The sequence below is a fragment of the Mytilus edulis genome, chromosome 8 (genome assembly GCF_963676685.1).
Source record: "Mytilus edulis chromosome 8, xbMytEdul2.2, whole genome shotgun sequence".
In the NCBI taxonomy this organism is placed as follows: domain Eukaryota; kingdom Metazoa; phylum Mollusca; class Bivalvia; order Mytilida; family Mytilidae; genus Mytilus; species Mytilus edulis.
The window spans coordinates 47,305,824-47,328,071 of record NC_092351.1 but is presented as its reverse complement, the minus strand read 5'-3'; the positions used below and the strand labels follow the sequence as shown (position 1 = coordinate 47,328,071).

The following is a 22,248-nucleotide window of genomic DNA, read 5'->3' as shown; positions in this document are numbered from 1 at the left end:
TTAATTATTCATACAAATGGCAACATATATTTGTCTGATACGAAACTTATGTACAAAAGAAGGAGACTGAATATACATTTAGGTACACATTTAAACACCAATGCATTATGTATAGACATATTCCTGTCTGTCGTGTTTGTTATTAAAAACGTCTATGAGCATTACATGGCTCGGCACAGTCCCCTACATGTAACGGTTAAAAAATCATTGTATTAGAACGAAATTCGTACTTGATCTATAACTTATCATGGTGTAAACTATATTACAAATATGAAGTTGATCAGATGTCTTCAAGCATGACAAAAAAAGTGTTGAAAACTGGGTGGAATTTTCTTAGTCTAAGGACCATAACTCTACACCAAATCCTCAACTTGTATATGATTAAACTATATACCAATTTTCAAATTAATATATTAAGCATGACAAATAAATAAATGCGATAAACTGATTATTTGAGTGAATTTTGTAAGTCCAGGGACCATAACTCTGCACAAAATCATCAGACCAGACTCGTCATGAAAAAACAATACACCAAATATCAAATTAGTATCTTCAAACATGAAGAAAAAAGTGTCAGACAGACAGCTAGACAGACAAGAAACACGTCCAACTAATACCCCTGTTTTCTCATTAATTAACTTCACTCAGTTCAACTTCCAAACGTGTAATTTTTCAAACAAAATCATTATTTGTATCACTAGACATACACTTAATTCATTTAAAAACATGATGTGCAGTAGTTCATAGCCTTGGGCGGATTTAAAGGGAAAAGGGGATCCTTTTTGGGTGGAAAATTTGGTTGTTAATTATAGCTGGGAACAGAATAGATATGTTCCTGTTTATAGGGTATAACTGAAGCAGGACCGGAGCAGCCCCGTCTTAGGCAGTCAGTGGGGCGCCCCACTTATGAAAAACTTTCTGGCTCCACTATTGAGTACGCAGAGGTACCGAAGTACGCAATGATGTGTAACTGGACATTACAGATAATGTGACATATGTATATAATTATTACAATTAAAGTACACACATTCACCGATACTTTTTAATCTATAACCGCGATCGAATTTTTGCCATACACATCAACTACTAATAAAATTTGGTAAAGAAAGTGTAGATATCATAATATAAATTACCTGTCATGATGGTAGGATCTAATTTACTTCCTCGTACCTGTTACGTAGAAGAGGGTTATTTATAGAAAAGTTATTATTGTCGGAAGCCACCGTCTAAATTTAAGTTGTCCTGTATTTTTAATATTCATCCTTGGAATGCGAAAATTAATTAAGGATTTCAAATTATAGTATTTCCGTTGCTACATTGTAAGTACATGCACACATATATATAAATATCATTTCTTCAAATAGTGGAAACATTTTGAGTCAAATTTCACATTACAAAGGTTACACCGATATAAATGATACATATGACGATAATATACCATGGATGCACTTCTCATATCAACAAATATCAAAAGTTTTAAAAACTAACTGACCCCTCTCCCCTCCTAACTTAAATTGGGGAAAAATAGATATATATAAGTAAAATCGATTTTGGATAAACAAGACTTGTAACGTAGCAATTAAACCCCCCCCCCCCTAAAAAAAACCCCAAAAAAAACCAAACTATTTGATTACAATTTTGTTTATCCTACATTGCGTCCCTAAAAGAGTTACGACTGCAAAAATCGTAATAACTATACTCCTCGTTGTGGGTCTTTTAAGGTTTACATTAAGCGTGAATTATGCACTATAGTATTTTTTGTAAGAAAGACACGCGAAAGTCAAATTATTAAGCATAAAAACGAGAAACAAAGTAGGGCGGTGAAATTATAAGCGTTTTCATTACGATTATTATCAAGCTGGATACTAGATTCTGATAAAACAATAAGCGGGATCCGGTATGAGACCCCCAAACAATAAACCCTCCTCAATATGTATTCATTTACTTTAGTTGAACTTAATTACTATAATGGATATAAAAACTCAAATTGTTGACCTGGAACATAGTGGTTGACAAATAAGGGTGAGAGTCCCCCTTTTTGACAATCGATGTATTAGAATGGAGACATATATTTCAGAAACCCCCTTTCTCCTGGGTAAGAAGCCACATTTAAAGTAAATGGATGGATCAGGGATCCGCCCATTGGAACAAATTATTTCACTAATTTACGATCGAAGTTCATTTAATCAGTGCTGAGCATCAGTGCGTCGAAAGCGCTTTTCTGAACAAGATAATCTTTATCACGAACGCTCAGATTCAAAAATGCACAAAAACTGTGCAATAACTACTATTATTGTATAGCAATATAATATTTCCCACAGAACGTAACCAAAAGTTAGCGTGCAATAAATTCTAATATTGCACTAGTGCAATAAATCTTCAAAATTCATGACGTCATCAACGTTTAAATCTTAGTTTAAACCAAGTTTTACTTTAAAATATTATATTGCTATACAATAAAAGGGTTATTGCATGAATATTGGGAAATATTGTCCCTCGTAGAACATATATTGCACTCGCAAGCTCGTGCAATATAAAATTCTACTCGGGACAATATTCCCCAATATTCATGCAATAACCCTATAATAGATACAATATTTCGTGATTCAATCGTTGTCATGCATGAAAAACATCGTATTTAATATGGACTATTAAGACGAGAACATGCTAATGTGATAGGACGAGAACATGATAAAATGTTATGGCTACTAGAATGAACATGATGAAGTGATATGACTATCACGAACCCTGCCTTGTACTAGACCGAAACAATGAGTCAGATTTATTATGAACTAGCTATAATTCACCATGAAACAATCGACAGGCAGTCATATAACAATACCCGGACATATCACTATTAATCCGAGCGGGCCAGTCTTTGCTCTTACTCCCAAATACCGCATGCTTAGCAGAGAAGCAGCAAATAATATGTTTTAATATACAAAAGAAGATGTGGTATGATTGCCAATGAGACAACTATCCACAAAAGACCAAAATGAAAATTCTTTTAATTAGTTTAAACCGGCCGTGGATCAAGCCGATCAAAGTCTAACCCACTAGGCGATCGATTTAAGTTAAAGTTGTGGCTCTTCCCATCTTGTTCTGTTAATCATAAATTAATCGACAACATACACTTTCATAGTATTTTTTTTTAAAAGAAATAACAGATCAAATTTGAGTTATTTCCCGTTGATGAATTTTGGCCGAAGTTATGCGCTTTGCAAATAGAAATTGATTAAAACATTTGTTTTCGAACTTTTTCCTGTAAAGGCGGAATCGATTGAGTGAATATTTTGTATTGTTCTATGTGTAATTTCCATTATGTAGATAAAAAATCCCGTGGAGCAATTATGAAAATCGAACTACATAAGATATAGACATTTTTTGTAAAGATATAAACTTCAACCAGTCCATCTTCTGCTTTCTTTTTGATTTTCTGTTAATATTTATTTGTGTGTTCCTTTAACTCAGAGGACTGGTTTTTAACAATGTTTATCTGCCCGTACAAACTTGGAATTTCGATACAGATTAAAATATAATCTGATAATGTATTGTACATGAATTGCAATAAATTTATTTATTTAAACTGTAAATTATATGACAACGGATTGGTGTTCAATGCCCTGTGCAAACATTACATGCACATGAAAAAAAGACACAAGCGAATCAATGTTTAATGAATATAAAAACTTCTTTGTACTAGACTGACACGATGAGGCAAAGTTTTTATACTATATGCTTCTTCACAGAAAAACAGGCTGTAGAAAGGAATTTCATTTTAACTAGTAACTAGTAACTAGCTACAAAAATGTATATCAATCTGACTACGAACTGACCAGTCTTTGATTTTATTCTTAAATGCCGTATTGTCAGCAGAAAAGAAGCAAGTATAAATGATAATGAATAAAACTGACAGTATTTTTTATTAAATAAAATGACTTTTTATTGAAAAAAAATGAATGTAAGCTGTGTTCAGTTTTGCTCTGTGTATTTCAACATCCAAAGAAATTCAGAATGATCATCCGCGACGTAAATTTCTCATGACTATATAAAATTCTAGAATAATTATAGTAAATATTCCAGCGGATTTTCTTTGTTCAACTATTAATGTTGCTGGTTTTGTTCGTCTGTATTTGGATTTTTCGTGGAAACAATATCCCTGAAATGTAAAATGTTTGCTTACATGTATGTATATATGGTATATGTAAAACAAGTAACTTCAAACTAATTGTGGAAAAAGTAAAGACATCATATATCTTTACACTTGTTAATATAAGAAAATGGAATATCCTTAATGGAGACGTACTATTAACAGTTACTGTCTGTGGAGAACAGTTTTGCTTCTTTGAACATCTCAGGATAGATTAAAAAAAACAAACTAAAAGTGTGGTTTTTCTTAGTTGGCTATTTCCACTGATAACAAAATCTAGTGTAACGATTAAATAGCTTACACTTTGTCTTTCTAAATTCGATTTCCTATCACCATCTTCTTTGTGAAACTATTTTTTTTTACAGATACAAGATTTGTATGCTTTGAAGTTTCAAGTACACTTTCGATATTGTTGTTTACGTTTGCAGCACGTATGTCAATTGTATTGTGATAATATTTTTTAAGACGAACATACGATTCTGTATTATTAATAATGCATGTAAAAAATCCCCTGAGTTGTCTTTTCTGAATATAGAAAATTTAATTAATATATTAAAATTCTTTATTGTTATAACAAAAGTTTAAAAGATTTAAATATTACATTATTCTGACTTTTCGACTTTCTTCATATGCTTACTACCTCGTGCATTGTGCAAAAGTAGCAATGACTATTTTGGTTTGACTTGGTGGATGATCGTACACGGCGTTCGCGCGAGCACGGTACCAAAAGACAAAGAACAAATACTCACGTGTTCGTACCATGACTTTGTTCTTGTGGACAGCTGTTGTCTGGAAACGTGTCGTAGTTTCTGAAAATAGATATTTATAAGCTTAAGGAGGCTCGCGGGTATAAGATTTAAAAAAAAAATTAAACATTTATTTTTCATTACAAATTTTATTAATTACCTTTAGTAGTTGCTACTTTATCATATGGTTCAAAAATCATTCCAAAAAATCAATTCGTGTTGACCCCAGGTGACTTTTAAAATGTAGATATCATTGAAAAAGCTCCAAATTATCTCCCTTTGGTGCAAAAATGCCATTTTTTTGGCATTAAAATTGAAATATCTTTTTCAAATCATCGGTGACCTATATTTTTTATTGTTGTTTTCGAATAAGCTGTACATAAACTAAATAACTCTAAAATTTAAGCGATTTCTGTAATTTAGTTCTTTTTTTATTTCGATATTACCGCTATTTCTCCTATTAGTTCAACAGAAAAAAAGGACATTAACCAAAATGTATGCTTCTTTCGAAGGCAGATTGTGAGCGTAAATGAACGGTGACCCCATTTTTTATTTCATTTTTCCATTTAGTATAAGATTAAGTTCATTTATAGAAAAATATAGCGAAATCCTATATTAAATAAAAAAATCATTTAGACCCGCGAGCCCCCTTAAGTACAGTAAAATTAAAACCTCACACAAGAACATGACAGATACCACTAATTCGTTGACGCATAATATGATTTACATAAGAATTATTTTTGTTTATTTTAATTTAAAAAAAAATGAGTATTTACACAGTACATCTATCAATGGTTGTTTTTGTCATGAAAGTGTTTAACTATAATTATCTAACGGCCTTTCACTTAGGCAGCAACCATTTGATTTTCTGGGGGGGGGCTATTTTTTTCGCGACAAGTCGAAAACAATTTTTTTCTTTCAATTTTAGAATAACATATAGTGGCAGCTGAGGGGGGAACAAACCATTTTTTTTTCTCAGAATCAAAAACAAATTATTTTTTTCTCCGAAAACTGGAAACAAACTTTTTTTTCCAAAAAAAACCATAGCCCCCCCCCAGAAAATCAAATGGTTGCTGCCTTACATGTTTTATACAATATAAAGAGCTTCAACTATTTCGAAGCCTTTTATAGCTGACTATGCGGTATGGTATTTGCTCATTGTTGAAGGCTGTACCTATAGTTGTTAATGTCTGTGTCATTTGGGCTCTTGTGGAGAGTTGTCTCATTTGCAATTATTCCACATCTTCTTTTTTGTATATAATGTTGTTTAATTTGCATTGCACTTTGTGATATCGAATGGTATATAACATGTTGATTACAACTGTTGCATATTACAGAATTGACAATGGAAGCTGTTGTTTAGAAGACACCGATCGTATTTTTATTGTTAGATGAGCGTTCCTTGAAATCTTTGGATTATCTTTTTTAATTACTAAATATGACGATTTTTCCCAAATTTTTATAAAATTGAGAATGGAAATGGGGAATATGTCAAAGAGACAACAACCCGACCAAATAAAAAACAACAGCAGAGGGTCACCAATAGGTCTTCAATGTAGCGAAATTCCCGCACCCGGAGGCGTCCTTCAGCTGGCCCCTAAACAAATATATACTAGTCCAGTGATAATGAACGCCATACTAATTTCCAAATTGTACACAAGAAACTAAAACTATAGTCCATTTATTCTAATATTGTTTTAAAAGTCGTAAGAAAAGCCACCGTGAAACCCTTGTCAAAACAGTCTTGGACATTTTGTTTATTTAATTATAATATTGATGCCTGGCTGTCTATCTTATATCTTTTTCTTGTGTTGTGTTTTAATAAAGCTGGGTTTTCTCTTTTGAATTAGTTTACAATTAGTAAGGCCAATTAAAATTAATTGATAGATTTTCATCCCCGCCCGCCCCTCTGAAATCGTCCCGCCCCGATTTTTTTTATTTTATAAAATTTACGATTTACGGATTTTGTTGGTTTCCGTTACCGATAACCGTGAAAAAATTCGTTTCAATTATGACTTCCTGTTTCAAATTTCGGTTTTGTACCTCGAATAAATCTAACCAAAATGATTGTCGACATATTCTGCTGCTCTATGATGACAACATCATCTTCTGAGAGTAAAAACTGATAACGATAATGACGTTAAATATTCGTGTTACGAGAAAAACGCTGTGTCCTAGATCACAAATCGCGGTATGTCACAAATTTCTGTGATTAGAAAACTGAATTTTTTTATGCAATGACTTTGTGTCAGGAAGTTTAAATGAGAAAGATATCCCAAGCGCTAAACTCGTGGTACCCATTGATACAGAAAACATGACTGGATTAAGGATATTGAAACACAAACACGAACTTGTATATTGAGTTTAAAAAGTCGATTAACATACGCTTTTTATTTACACATGCCCTTAGATTTTACCCATGACTGTCTTTTCTTGTTGATTAACAGAAATTGTCCCAATACCCAAAAAGGGTAATTAAACAACAACTTCTTTTTTTAGTATTAAGTTCACATGTGTTTTACATGGTAATTATATTTTCATTCAAGTACCAACCCTATTATTTTCAACACTGTTTGAGTTTTCTAGTTCTGTACTCATAATTATTGTGTTGCATACCAATGCATTTGGTTCATTTTATGGGGACTAAAAACCATCGTTTAGGAACCCAAATTCATTTGGTGTAGAAAGTCCAACTGAAGAGATCATTTCTACACGTTTTTGTTGTTTAGCCGCAATTAGAGACATTTATTTTAGGATTTGAAAAATAACGTAAGATTCCTCATACCTGTGTATACATGATATAAGCTTATTATTACACTTGCATATATGAAGAGCTCGTCACAAAATGGTTTCATATGAAATAAAATTTAAAAAATAAAATCCTCCCACCCGCCCCATTTTTTGAAAAAAATTGGATGAAAATCTACTAATTAATTTTAGTTGGCCTAACATGGCTTTATTTCAAAATACGAAGATAGGATACGATTGACAATGAAACAACTTTCAATAGAGAACGAATGATGAAGAAGTTTCCACTATAGGTCACCATATGACTTTTTTAAAATAATGAGTACAGTATGTAAGTCATAGGAAGCTACAAAAGGCCCCTACATGGCAAACGGAAAATTGTACATAAAGTATAAAGATATGGGAATACGTGCAACTACTGAAAGCTAACAACTAATAAAATCTTACATCTAAGGCTAAAATAGCAAACAGTACACAGACAACATCCTATATATTAACATTTATTGTAAATAAAAGATTTTTTGGCTGGAATTTCCGATAATATTGATTTTATTAATGCCATGTGTGTAGAAGGCATTTCTTTGTTTCAGTATATCAACATGAGGTCAAGGACTACATCATGTTCAATGCATGATCATTTAATTACATTATCTGATTGGTCAGTTCTTAAAATCGGTAATTAATATCAAATTTCTACATGTGCTTGGACATGCGGTCATTCGCCTTTGTTTTGGGAGAAAGAAAAGATCGTTTTGAATTTATCTGAAAAACCGAATAAACTGTAGAAAGGCATTCATCGAAGAATCCACAGATTAGAAGGTAAAAGCGAACCTTAACTATTATTTTATATATTTTTAATAACTTAATTTTTAATTTATTATTATTTATTTTTGAATTGTTTGTTGCTTTTGAACCATGGTCCGGCGTGCCTTAATTTTTGGTAATTCTTATATTCGTCGTTTAGAAACTTTTACTCATGAAAACTGTGATCGAGGTTGGTTAAATTTAGGTTTAGACGGAACCGACATCCAGGTGGAATTTTTTGGTTTGGGGGGAGGGACTCTTCGCCCCGGTAATAAATGTGATCAAAAGCAACAATATATGCATATAATTGAAGAATATATGCCACATTCGGTTTTTCTTCAGGTTGGAGGCAACGATTTGTCCTCTGAAAATGAGCCCGTGAAAATAGCAAGAGATATCAGTGTTTTTGCCGATTACATAATAAATTGCTATCATGTTAACCACGTGGTTATTGGTCAACTTCTCCCGAGGTATTCCGAAAGACCGGAAGCTTATTATAACAACAAGGTTTACATTGTAAACAACGAACTTAGTCATTTAGTAAAAGAAAGAGACAATGCGACTTTCTGGCATCATAGGGGGTTGTGGAAGAACACCCCAGATTTATTATTAAAAGACAAAGTTCATCTTAATGATGAAGGTATGGAAATATACGCTAGAAGTGTCCGTGCTGCTGTCGGTAGCCTTTCACGAACATGTAATGTCGAGCAAACATGCGTTGCAAATTACCGTTTATGATTGTTATAAACTTATTGTCCCTATTTGGACATATGAAGAAAAGAAGCATACACTACAATTATGTAGTTATCTATGAATTATTTGCATATTATTACTCCATCACCTTTTGTAACGATTTATAATCTAAATTATCTCTGAGTGGTTGTGCTTAGTATGCACGTGGTTGTGCTTATATGCACGTGGTTGTGCTTATATGCACATGGTTGTGCTTATACGCACATGGTTGTGACACTGGTGACATGAAAGATGTCTTATTTGTAAATAATTATGGTTGGTTACATCATTTATATCAGAGTTATATAATATAATATGTCTCTTTTTATATTTAAATATTGATTATCCATAATCATGGTTTATATACTTTTATTTTAGTATATTATTAGGTTAATTATTTAATCAGAGAATAAATCATGTCTTTCCCTATAATGGTTGTGTCACAATAGGGATCGATTTTGGTACTATTAAAGAATTTTATTCATATTGGTTGGTTTTATAAAATTGGTTTTGGAGTAATAATTAGCATACATGTATCATAGTCAAACTTAACTTTTAACATGAGTACATTTTGCTAGATATATCATCATATCAACTATGTTAATTTTATTGACATGCATTTTGGTTTAAAAATTATACTTATTTACATTTGTAGTAACATTTTTAAAGTTCTGTGATATACAGGATTTCTATTTTTATTATTTTTTTTGTTTTTTTGTTTTATGTTTTTATAGCAAAATGCCAAAGAAGAAGAGCCGAACAAGAAGAAAGGCTACTCCTCAAAGCATTGAAGAAGATGTTCCAAATTTAGTGGAGGAACAAAGTGAGATACCACCACTATACAGGCCACCAGTGCGGAGACGCAAGACCAGACGAGCTGTTCCTGAAACAATTACCGCCGTCTGTTCCAACAGCAAATGACATTGCTGATGCTTTATTCCGAAAGTTTGAAAGTTCCGGCGTGCAACTGGTAAAAGACAATACAGCAGTTCCAATTAATGACTTAACTGGTATGTTGTCGTCATCATCCACACAACCAGAAAATTCATCAAATAATGACTCTCAGGGACAAATGTTAGCTGTCTTCCAACCGCCATTGTCTTCAGATCCTAATATTAACACGTCTTCTGATGGTGAGCTGTTAAACTCTAACTCGGTTGCCGAGAATCCTTATGCTTGTGACATGTTGAGACATTCTATACCTTTAGATTATCATGTCAGCAGTAAGGTTAAATCTGATGTTTGGTGTGATAATTATGTAAATTTTGCTTTATTATTACCTTCTAACATTGATGATACATGTAATGAATCAACATTATTTGAGAATTTGAATATAACAATTTCAAATAGGAAGTCTAACAAAGAGCTTTTGTCCATTCACCAATGGACAAATGCTTTTGACATATTTATGTCTATATATCTTGAAAAGAATTTGAGGTCGGCTAGAGCATTGATTAAATATGGTTTTAATGTACGGTCATTATGCAAGTCCTTGGGTTTCCAAGCCGCTAAAGTATATGATGAGAAATTTAGAAAGATAAGAAAAATTTTAGGGTTACAATGGGATCAAATCAATGATGAACTTTGGCGATCTGCTGCTTTATATGAACGACAATCTGATTTTTCAGGTCAAAATAAGAAGTCGTATGCTAAAACGTAATTTTCAATAAAACTGTACCATAACTTAAGATCTAATCTTGCATCAGAATTCAGATTGATTCTATAATGAGGAGATGTATGACCTATAGTCAGATCAAAAAGCCTACGTAAAAAGGCTCTCCCAGGTATGATAACTCCACATGCAAAATTTAAAAGACCCAATAAGGATTGCAATTCTCTGAGTGAGATACTGCGTTTACATTTGTATTTACTTAATAATTGCAAATTTTTTTTTTTCTATTTTCTCCATAGGTAATCGAGCTACCATCTGAGTAGAATCAATTTCAATACCGTAGATAGTAATGCAAGTAGTAGGGAGTTGTGTTTTTTTCTGATTTGATGGGTACCCCCAGTTTATCAGCAAGACAAAGAAAAGTTTGTAATGCACTATAACATTCATTTGAGCCAGCTTTTCCGACAAAGAAAAAATCCTCTAACAGGTGTGATACCCCATATATTTGAAATTTAGCATTTAAATTGGTTAAGGCTTTACCAAAAGTAATAGTAGGCATTTATAATCAAGTTTTGTTAAAAGCTATGATGTCTACAGCTTATTTTTGTTTCTTAAGGATTGGAGAAATTGCAGTTAAAACTGAGTCTGAAATCTATAGAGTAATTCAAAGAGAAGATATAAAGTTTGAAAGAGTAAATGGTCATGTGAGCAATATGACAATTACTATGAAGTTCTACAAACATAGTAATCTACAGAGTAAGACTTTATCAATAGCTAGACGTCCTGAAAATTATTTATGTCCTGTTAAAGCTATTGAGGAATATCTAAGGTTACAAAATTGTCCACATGGTCCTTTATTTCGATTTAAATGTGGAAAACCTGTTTCGGGTTTTTATTTCAATTCTTCACTAAAAAGTTTGCTTAATTTCGTAGGATTAGACACTAATTTTTATGAAGGCCACAGTTTCCGAATTGGAGCTGCGACATCTGCAGCTGCCAGAGGTGTGCCGTTAGCCTTGATCCAAAGCATGGGTAGATGGAAGTCGAACGCTTTTCAACATTATATTCGACTTGATAATTTTCACACTTAGATTTAATATAATCTCAGTCGCTTATTAAGTACTTTGGTAGAGGTCAACATGGCTTGCTTTACCTTATTGTGATTTTTGGTATTTACTTTTAGAGAGGTCAACATGGTTTGCTCTGCAAATTTAAGTTTTTTTTTTTTTTTTTTTTTTTTTTTTTTTTTTTATTTCAGTCATTTACTATATGTAATGGTATTTATTGGGTTGGTAGAGGTCAACATGGCTTGCTTTACCTTTCCTTACAAGTTTAATTATCAATGATTATTTTGTATACTTATATATCATTTCTTTTTTGTTTTGTTTTGTTTATAATATGTGTTATTATTTTTGTAGATGTCAACATGGTTTGCTCTACACTTTTACTGAAATGCTAAAGTTAAAAAGAGTATATTTTATTCAATTTTGGGTGTTTTTTATTGAGGTCAACATGGCTTGCTCAATTTTCTAATTCTGGAGTTCCTAAGTTGAATACAGAGTCCTCGGTTGGGGATCCCTCTTGGGATTTGTGGCACTTTTTCAACCCCACCTTTGCTTATTAAAGTCATTGTCATTTATGCAGTACTATTATAATTGTTAAGATGTAAGTTGCATTTTAAATTAATTTCTGAATAAATGACATTTTACTCAACTTGTATTTTATTAACAGCAAACATAGCTCAGACTCTTTGATCTTGGTCATTTATACAAGGTTTTCTCGTTGTTATCTGTGTCAAGGAACATTAGCTGACAAAATAACATTTATTGTAAATAAAAGATTTTTTGGCTGGAATTTCCGATAATATTGATTTTATTAATGCCATGTGTGTAGAAGGCATTTCTTTGTTTCAGTATATCAACATGAGGTCAAGGACTACATCATGTTCAATGCATGATCATTTAATTACATTATCTGATTGGTCAGTTCTTAAAATCGGTAATTAATATCAAATTTCTACATGTGCTTGGACATGCGGTCATTCGCCTTTGTTTTGGGAGAAAGAAAAGATCGTTTTGAATTTATCTGAAAACCCTCCCATTTCCCTCCCTTTTAAGTGTTATTATATAGGACATTTTTTTTTTCTTTAAACATGAATTAATTACAATATTCATGTATACTTGTTTATATAATTTGTATTTACATATGTTGGTGAGTTAATTTTTCAACTCACTTTTATTTTTGTCATTTTCATGATGTTTATTTTGTTACGGTGTGGCACTTTTTCAACCCCACCTTTGCTTATTAAAGTCATTGTCATTTATGCAGTACTATTATAATTGTTAAGATGTAAGTTGCATTTTAAATTAATTTCTGAATAAATGACATTTTACTCAACTTGTATTTTATTAACAGCAAACATAGCTCAGACTCTTTGATCTTGGTCATTTATACAAGGTTTTCTCGTTGTTATCTGTGTCAAGGAACATTAGCTGACAAAAATATATATTATGAGTAAAGGTACCATACGCGTGTCATTATTAACAGTCAGAGAAAAACACATTACATCGTCAAATGCAACAATAAAGATATTTTATACTAAACTATACGGTATGGGTTTTTCCAATTGTTGAAGGTCATACATTGCCTTATCGTTGTATATATCCTCGTTCCTTGTGGGCCATGTAAATCCGTCTCAATGGCAACCATACCATATCGGCTTATTTTTATGTATAGGGAGATTGTGAGTCATTTCAAATGTACATATTATTATCTTGAAAATTTTATTAATGATAAGATTCGAAATTTTTAAGCGAAAAGTGGGATATGAAAGTATACGGATAGGAAACTAGTAAAAACTAAAGCAGGAAATATTTTTTAAAAGCTACAAAGCGCAGAACATTTGACATTATAATCGAAGCCTACTATTAACAAATGATCTTGGGGATCTTTGTATTCCTAGGAGCATAGCACTCTTCTTACAAGAACAAAACATTAACTGACGGGTGTCGTACATGTCCTAATAAATCGAACATAATCACAAAGGTTTCGTGTGGATCACGGGATTTGATTTCATACCCTTTTGGTCCATTTTCCAATCTTTGGGTAAAGATCGTGGATAAACTTGATTGCATACAATAACTTACGACTTTTCTTTTTGTTCTTCTTTGAGCTTCTGATATTTACTGAAACCACATAGACAATAAAACATGAGGATCCAAATAAGTTAGCCAATGTCATAGGCCCTAGAAATATTTGTTAACAGATTTAGAACTCCTACCTTTACTGTAAGGTTAAATACTTTTACTAAATCTGTCTTACACGTCATGAATATAGTGTGCTTTTTCATTTATATATTTTAACAACTCATATGATAGCCAGTATATTGCAAACGAAGCGAAAAGAAAATCATGAAATTGCACATAGCAGATTGCGGAAAATGCATTAAATAATTAGGAAAGAAAAAGTAATCTTTCACAGAGATATCTAATGATACATGTATGTCGGATACATTTTATTTTCCAACCATGAAAAAACCCATCTAGTCATTTAGTTGCATATTGTGTGCAAGCAAGGCTGTCCCTTAGATAGAACACAAAGTATGATAAAACCTTTGAACACCTTTTTATATGGACCGATAGTAACACAAGCTTTATACAACAATTCTAACAATTTACCTTTTTCTAGCCCTGAAAGAAACAATAAACTAGGATTATTACCTTATCATATACATGTATACATCGAAATAACAATCGAATATATATATATATATTATGTTAAAATGCAGTTTTTATTGGAAAACTTCACATTTTTGCAAAAGTTAAAATCTTAATATTGCGTCCAAGAAATCATAATTTGTAAAACCAAAAGAGGAGTTAACATTCGCACTTCTTGTCAGGTTGGAGGTAATTGTAGCCTTTCCCTTTATTTTTCTTCCAATATCATAAATATCATCTATATAGTTGATCGTTTCGAAGCTGAGTAATTTTAATATTTGTGATTGAATGGTTAAGTATAGCAATTTATTAGAAGTTGAAACAAAAAAGTCATGCCCAATATCACTACACATATAAATTTTGTGAACGCACACTTTTTGGATTCCTAAACTTGATGTTAAGAATTATTCGTTTATAACAACCAAAGAATGAAAACACAATATCATTGTACCTACCTCCATTTCTCTCTAATTTTCTGAATAAGAGGCCTTAAAAATAGAATGATATAATAACAATTATAGATAATTTCACGCATTATTATGAAATTAGGAAAGTTGCATTTATCAAGAAGAGGAAAAAGATAAGCAGCATACAAAATAAACTTTCATATAGGATCTTTGTGTTTATTGTTTTTATCTATACGTTTTTTTTATTTTTTTTATGTAGATCTTCGTATCGATTTATCAATTTGAGCAATTTGCTACCGATGTTTGCAAGTTGTTCTTGTGTTATGCCATTACAGAACTGTCCGTCAAAGAGGGTAGGTTTAGGGCTCGCACACATTTTGTACTCCAAAACATTCTCTATGGTCTCTTATGTGCCTGTCAATCGTCAGAAGTTAGTAATTAGATAGTGGTCATTAATTTTGTTCATGCCTGTCACGTTTGTGGTTGTTATAGAATCGTTTCTTGATCAAATTGTTTCATTTCTTTCATTTCAGAGCTATTATCGGTATGGAAGAAAAGGGGGGGGGGGGGTAAGAAGTAAACAAATGTATATGTTTTTGAATTAAAAAATGTAAGCGTTTTAGCAATTAAGATTTCATTTCATATTCATAACTATACAACATCTTCCGAAAATGTTACTGCATCTGGAAAATTTATCACCGGGTTGTAGGACCTACCTTTTTGTATTAATGCATGTAGTAGTAGTGGCAGAAATATATAGAATCAGAAACATCCAAAAATGTTTTCAAAGGGATGCTGAAAGTCAGACAACTACATGTATTACTTAGTTTCATTTCCAAATTTTAACCAGTTTTACAACGATATTTGTATAATATAAAAGAGGGACGAAAGATACCAGAGGGACAGTCAAACTAAAAAATCGATAATAAACTGACAACGCCTGGCTACAAATGAAAGAAGACAAAAAGACAATCAATAGAACACATGACACAACAAAGAAAACTAAAGAATAAGCAACACGAACTCCACCAAAAAGTAGGGGTGATCTCAGGTGCTCCGGAAGGGTAAGCAGATCCTGCTCCACATGTGGCACCCTTTGTGTTGCTTATGTTATAACAAATCCGGTAAATATTCTAATTCGGTAGGTCACATTCATGAAAGGGAAGGGGATTGCAATTACGACGTAAGGAACATATCCGATATCATTTGTGAAACGGTTATTCCATACCGGTCAACCAACTCGAGATGGCGTTCGTAAAATTTACGAAGGGATGATTTCAACTTCACCATTTGGAACTCTTGGTTTAATAGCTTCCTTGTGAGTAGCAACCCTCCATCAAGAAAATCATGATAGGAAATGCAAGCACGTCAATATTGTATCAATTAGGAGATATATTACTGTATAAGTTACACTGTTACTTTTAAGAGCTTGTTCCATGATTATGATGAAAATAAGAGTACGTACCTCAGACAACAACACGGAATAATGATAACTGAAAAATATTAACACACGTAATGAAAATAAGCACATTTTATTCCAATAAACAGTCTGTGTGTTTGTGTGTGTTACATTTATTATATCCTATTGCTTTTTATCTATCTTTCTCGTATGAAATTAGATGTCCTAAGCTGGTACCAAACACCTTGACTAAAATTAAGGTGGCTCGTTTAATTTTCATAAAGTTTTGACAAAATACTTCCTTCGAAGCATTGACAAAATATGAGAAATAATTAAAAAGAACTTGAACAAAACACTTTGTTCGGAAATTTTTTATTGGATTCATACATGTAACAGTTTGACAAACACTTATTTTGATCATTTGGAAGCTTGATACTTCCCTATTATTAGAACGTTATTACGTTTAGCTAGTTTTTACAGAGTTATAACCCTGTAGTGTTATACATTGTACCACCTTAACCACATCTTCGATTGCTTCTGTGCAAAAAAATTACAATTTTCTGGGCACCAGACAGTTGCTCAAGAAAACCCAACATGTGCGATGATCTCCGATATATGATGTCTGTCATTTGAATTTGTTGTTGGAACATTGACACAAACCATCACGTGCACTCTTTAATCTATATAAAGTTATTTTATTAAGTGTAAGGGAAATGAGAGAGCAATAATATTCATATTTACATGTCTACTTATTTTCATACATTTATTCCAAACTACGCGCGAACAAACCGATTTTGTAGCATAGTATGAACGGAACAAAAGCATACGTATTGATGATCTAGTCAGAATTCGTAACAAAATGAAACTGATACTTTTGCTTTATATTACACAATAAATAAATAAAATTGATACTTACAAAAAAACATCGTCCAAGGAAGTTATCTACAATGAAATAATTAAAGTTAAGGGAAGTTATATACAACGGTCTTCTTCCTTTATTTATCACTTCCTTCTTTAATACATTTATAGACCTTTTCAATACATCTCGATATCGATCTGAAAGACTAGTGTTAAGGATGAAGGAAGTCCTCTTTGGTGTCTTATGAACCGACTAATGACACCTGTATTTTAAAGGTAAAATAGAGGCGTTTAATTGTTACAAAAATTAAAATATTTCAGAATAATGATACACATTTACATGTATACCTAAGTATTCAATTTAACAGAACGTAGAGACTCTCTCTCTCTCTCTCTCTCTCTCTCTCTCTCTCTCTCTCTCTCTCTCTCTCTCTCTCTCTCTCTCTCTCTCTCTCTCTCTCTCTCTCTCTCTCTCTCTCTCTCTCTCTCTCTCTCTCTCCACCCCTTTTAATGTTGAATTACACCATTGATGGATTTGGAACATTTTTGAATAAACTCCCATTTCTTATGTAGAATATGTGCCAGCAGAACCAGCGTATGACGTTAATGTCTTTCCATTCATACGTACTAAAAGGTTTTTGCCATTTCAGATTTTTTTATCATAGGGATTAAAGGCTGAATAAGACAAAGATTTGATGTCCAATGACTGAACCCCTTTGTAAGTTGCATGGTCGTCGTGACGAGCTGAAGTTAATCGTAGATTAGAATAATGTCCATCAATTCCATATAGTACAGATGATCCTCTTTATTTCCAATAACGCTGACTGGAGTTCTCCTAGGAGATAAAATATGCAAATCTGTACAAAAAACGCAATCCTTTTGTTAAAATAATTACGAACTTCAAATCAATAGTTAGCCGGGAAATTTGAAAAAAATGCTTAACATTAGTTGACTTGACACAAAAAACAAAACATTAAATTAGTGAATTAAAATCAACAAGGAAATGTGTCCATTTTAAAGAAATCAGAAGCCCAGAAATAAAATTAACAGACCATGTACAGTATACATGTGTTGCTTTTGTCAATAGACGTAGAAAAATGTTTGATTAGATAATGGTTTAATTCATTACTAAAATGCAGGGTATTAATCATTTTCACAATTTCATCAAGAAAGCTAGAAAAACATGAACTAAAGTGTTGCGACCCTATCGGCCTCTTTCATACCCGTAAAGTATTATATACATGCAGGTCAAGTTATTATTTTCATAAAATACCGTAATTTATTAATTTTGAGACGACTCCTTTTATTTACAGTCTTTTATATGTCGATGTTGTTGTCATCTGTAGGTATGGAACATTGTTGAAAAGGTGTAACATGAATATAGGAAGATGTGGTATGAGTGCTAATGAGACAACTCTCCATCCAAATAACAATTTATAAAAGTAAAACCATTATAGATTAATGTACGGCCTTCAACACGGAGCCTTGACTGACACCGAACAACACGCTATAAAGAGCCCCAAAATGACTAGTGTAAAACCATTCAAACGGGAAAAACAACGGTCTTATTCATTTAAAAAAAACGAGAAACGAGAAACACGTATAAATTACATAAAAAAACTACTGTACATCAGATTCCTGACTTTGGACAGTACGTATTACCTGATAGTTTTCTATTATTTTCAATGACATATTGTATTTGTATGTTTTTTTCTTTCTTTTGCGACCATTGTTAATGGGCATATGGACTTCATTGTAATTATGGTACTCCAACTGCTACGATAACCGTATAATAGACTAGATCTGTGTCAATGTTAAGGAAATCATATCTGAACTTCTTAGACAAATAAAAAGTAGAAAAGCTCTGCGAGCATTTTATTCCTTCCTGTTACTTAAGCTAGTACAAATATATTGCTGATTGCTGAAAAATGTACTTATTGTAACGTTTAATTTTTGATATAAAAATAAAGGAAACGTGGTATTGTTGCCAATAAGCTTGATACCTTGTGTATTTAGTATTCAACGAAACCTCCATTAACAAACCTTTTCTTTGTTTAATTGTTTTATTTTTTACGTCATTTTTACACACATAAAAAGTTATCATTTTAGTATCTTGAGACTTTTAAGTCCTTATTCAGTTTTGGTTTTTGAAATCAGTATTTTCAGACGTATATTTGGTACCATTCTAGACGTTAGTCTATTCGGAACTCTTCTAGTCAAGTCTTTGTCCAGATTAACCTTAAGAAACATGACATGATATTAACATGAATTATGCGTAGGGAGTCTAAGATTTATATACATAATCATCTTAATATGCCTAGATGTAAGACAGCAATGGCATGGGAATTCCTATTATGAACAAATAGTATCATCGAAGAGATTAAATGTTAATCAAGATAAATGGCTGATGTAGATATATCTCATAAAGTGACGGAGTGTTTACAATTTTGAATGAAAACTGCGCAAAATAAACACATGATTCTATTGGTTAAATATGATACATAACTTTAATCATACACGCAGATCTTTCAAGAACTCTGGAACTAAACAATGTGCATGAGTAAAACGTGTGATGCAGAGGTATAACTCCTCTTTTTGAATGAATATGTGCAACGAAAAATGTTGAGAATAATTGATACGTTAATGATACATTTACAAAAATACAAAAAATATTAAAACTATTGGACTGTCCCAAACATAACATTGAACGTTTAAAATAGGAAAACATCAACGAATATGTTCTGATGGCCTTAATAGTTATCATCAAAGGTACCAGGATTATAATTTAGTACGTCAGACGCGCGTTTCGTCTACATAAGACTCATCAGTGACGCTCACATCAAATTATTAATTAATTAATGCATGTATCAAATGCTATAATAAGGCTAAGAATATGTTACTCTTGTCTCTCCCACCCTCTATTTTTTGCAATGTACCACCCGTCATATGCGTATGGTAAGTCAAACCACGATATAAACTCGCATTAGGTGTTCAGAACATTATACGCATGCTATATATACTAAATGTATATGTTGAAGATATATACATGCTATATATACTAAATGTATATGTTGAAGATATAAACATGCTATATACAATGTATACTAAATGTATATGTTGAAGATATAAACATGCTCTATATACTAAATGTATATGTTGAAGATATAAACATGCTATATAATATATACTAATAGGTTGAATGCAACTACATAATTGAATACATGTGCAGTTCCGAGTTGCGCCGGTTTTTTTTTTACCGTTTTATTATGTAGACTGTTAATGGTTGGTCTTCCAGTCGTTTGTTGTTTTTACTATGAAGTTGTCGATTATGACTTATCAGTTTGAATATTCCTTTGGCATCTTTTGATAATCTTTTTTCCCTTTTTGAGTAAAAACTCTTTTATTCATCAATGTTTATGGTCATTTTGTTTTACTTACATTGTAAATTATTTATTAGAAAGTCAATTGTAAGAAATTATAATAACTGTTATGCTCAATGCAAACACATCTTTAGATACATGATTTTCATTTATGTTTGTAAGTTGGTTTTTTTCCTCGCGGTTGAGGGGCCTCGGTGACCGAGTAGTCTAAGTAGTTACTACTGTAATCACTAGCAAGTCAACACTGAGGTTGTGAGTTCGAACCCTGCTCGTGCGGGTGCACTCGACTCCAATCTTAATTGACTAGGATTGTCAGTTTTCCTATCGAAGGTCGGTGGTTTTCTCCGGGCACTACGGCTTCCTCCACCAATAAAAACTGACCGCCACGAAATAGCCCAAAAGCGAAGCTTAAAAGTGGCGTTAAAACACAAAACATCACATCCTCGCGGCTGACATATTTATATAGCTGTTAAATATTCAAACAGTCAACAAGTATAACGTCATAACAACTAGTAAACAATAAAACCGGGTTTTAATCAACCATTTTCTACATTTGAAAATGCCTGTCAGGAATATGACAGTTGTGCATTCGTTTGATGTGTTTTATCCTTTGGTTTGCCATTTGAGTAGGTATTTTCCGTTTTGAATTTTTCTCGGAGTTCAGTTTTTTTGTGATTTTATTTTTTAAACCTTTTAACACATGCATTTTCTACCCATTGTAAATAAAACTGATTTTTTTACGCGACTGTCATACAAGTTAGATATTTGGCTAGCTATATTACTAAGTTTAATCCACAATTTTCTACACATAAAAATGCCTGTTCCAAGTCAAAAATATGACAGTTGTTTCCATTCATTGATGTGTTTGAGCTTTTGTTTTGCAAATTGATAAGGGATTTTTCGTATTGAATTTTCCTTATGATTCTGCATTTTTGTTATTTTATATTTTTCTATCTTCTATCTTCGTGCCATACAACATTAACGAGTATTTGACAGAATGCCTTCCCGGAAACCTCTAATAGGAAAACCGCGGTAAGCCCTGGTAGTTAGCCTTTTTTTATTTTGATCTACGATGGTAGCTATAGAAAATCTGATGTTTTTGTATGTTATGTCGTTTCTGATGTACTACTCCAGTCGGAATGCAATTTCAAATAGGAATGAATCTTAATTTGCTAGCTTTTACTTGCGTTAATTCAGCTACTTGTAATTTCTAATAAATCATTACGCTTTCCGGACTAAACGAATAATTACTTAAGAAAAAATAAAGTTCAAAGATAAATAGGATGAAACATGCTAGTACGATATTTTGTTCTAGGTATATTTTTTCTCGATATGGCTTTACATATCTTATTTTAAAACTGTTCATTAATATGTAATTGCAGTTTGCAAATACCAATATTAAACTATATCTTTTGCATGCCTGTTAGTGAAGAATTCTGGGGGAAAACACAACAGAAATAACTATATGAAAATAGACTGTCGCATTCAAAGACTGTTGTAAAAACCAGCAGGATTCTTAGGTCCGAGAACACAATTATTTCATAGTGCATTTCTTTTAGAACATAAATGAAAATAAAAAAAATCCCACCTGCGCTTTCTCAAAGAAACTTTTACAGTGTGTTGTACTACTTTTGGGACAAATTATATCAAAATTATAGAAAACTTAACCGGCTCTAACTCAAAATATGGACAATTT

The 22,248-nt window shown here is 32.2% G+C and overlaps 1 protein-coding gene and 2 long non-coding RNA genes across 6 annotated transcripts in view; all 3 read right to left on the bottom strand.

Moving 5' to 3' along the window:
* The window catches only part of LOC139485741 (uncharacterized), a 33,735-nt gene extending 32,557 nt beyond the window's left edge, over positions 1-1,178 (bottom strand). The window contains exon 1 of one of the 4 annotated variants that reach the window (XM_071270394.1): positions 1,134-1,178. In XM_071270394.1, the coding sequence (XP_071126495.1) occupies positions 1,134-1,140 (7 nt within the window). In that variant the 5' untranslated portion in view covers positions 1,141-1,178. The remainder of the gene's footprint in view (positions 1-1,133) is intronic. The other 3 variants (XM_071270395.1, XM_071270396.1, XM_071270397.1) reach the window with 3 other exon arrangements.
* Positions 1,179-3,904: 2,726 nt separating this feature from the next.
* Positions 3,905-8,138, bottom strand: LOC139485753 (uncharacterized). Its single transcript, XR_011655382.1, has 3 exons — positions 8,092-8,138; positions 4,900-4,959; positions 3,905-4,159 (listed from the first exon to the last, which is right to left on the bottom strand). It is a non-coding gene; the product is annotated as an uncharacterized lncRNA (long non-coding RNA).
* A 6,824-nt stretch (positions 8,139-14,962) lies between these two features.
* LOC139485759 (uncharacterized) lies at positions 14,963-17,358 on the bottom strand. The gene is made up of 3 exons (XR_011655387.1): positions 17,231-17,358; positions 16,381-16,408; positions 14,963-14,996 (listed from the first exon to the last, which is right to left on the bottom strand). It is a non-coding gene; the product is annotated as an uncharacterized lncRNA (long non-coding RNA).
* Positions 17,359-22,248: the final 4,890 nt, after the last annotated feature.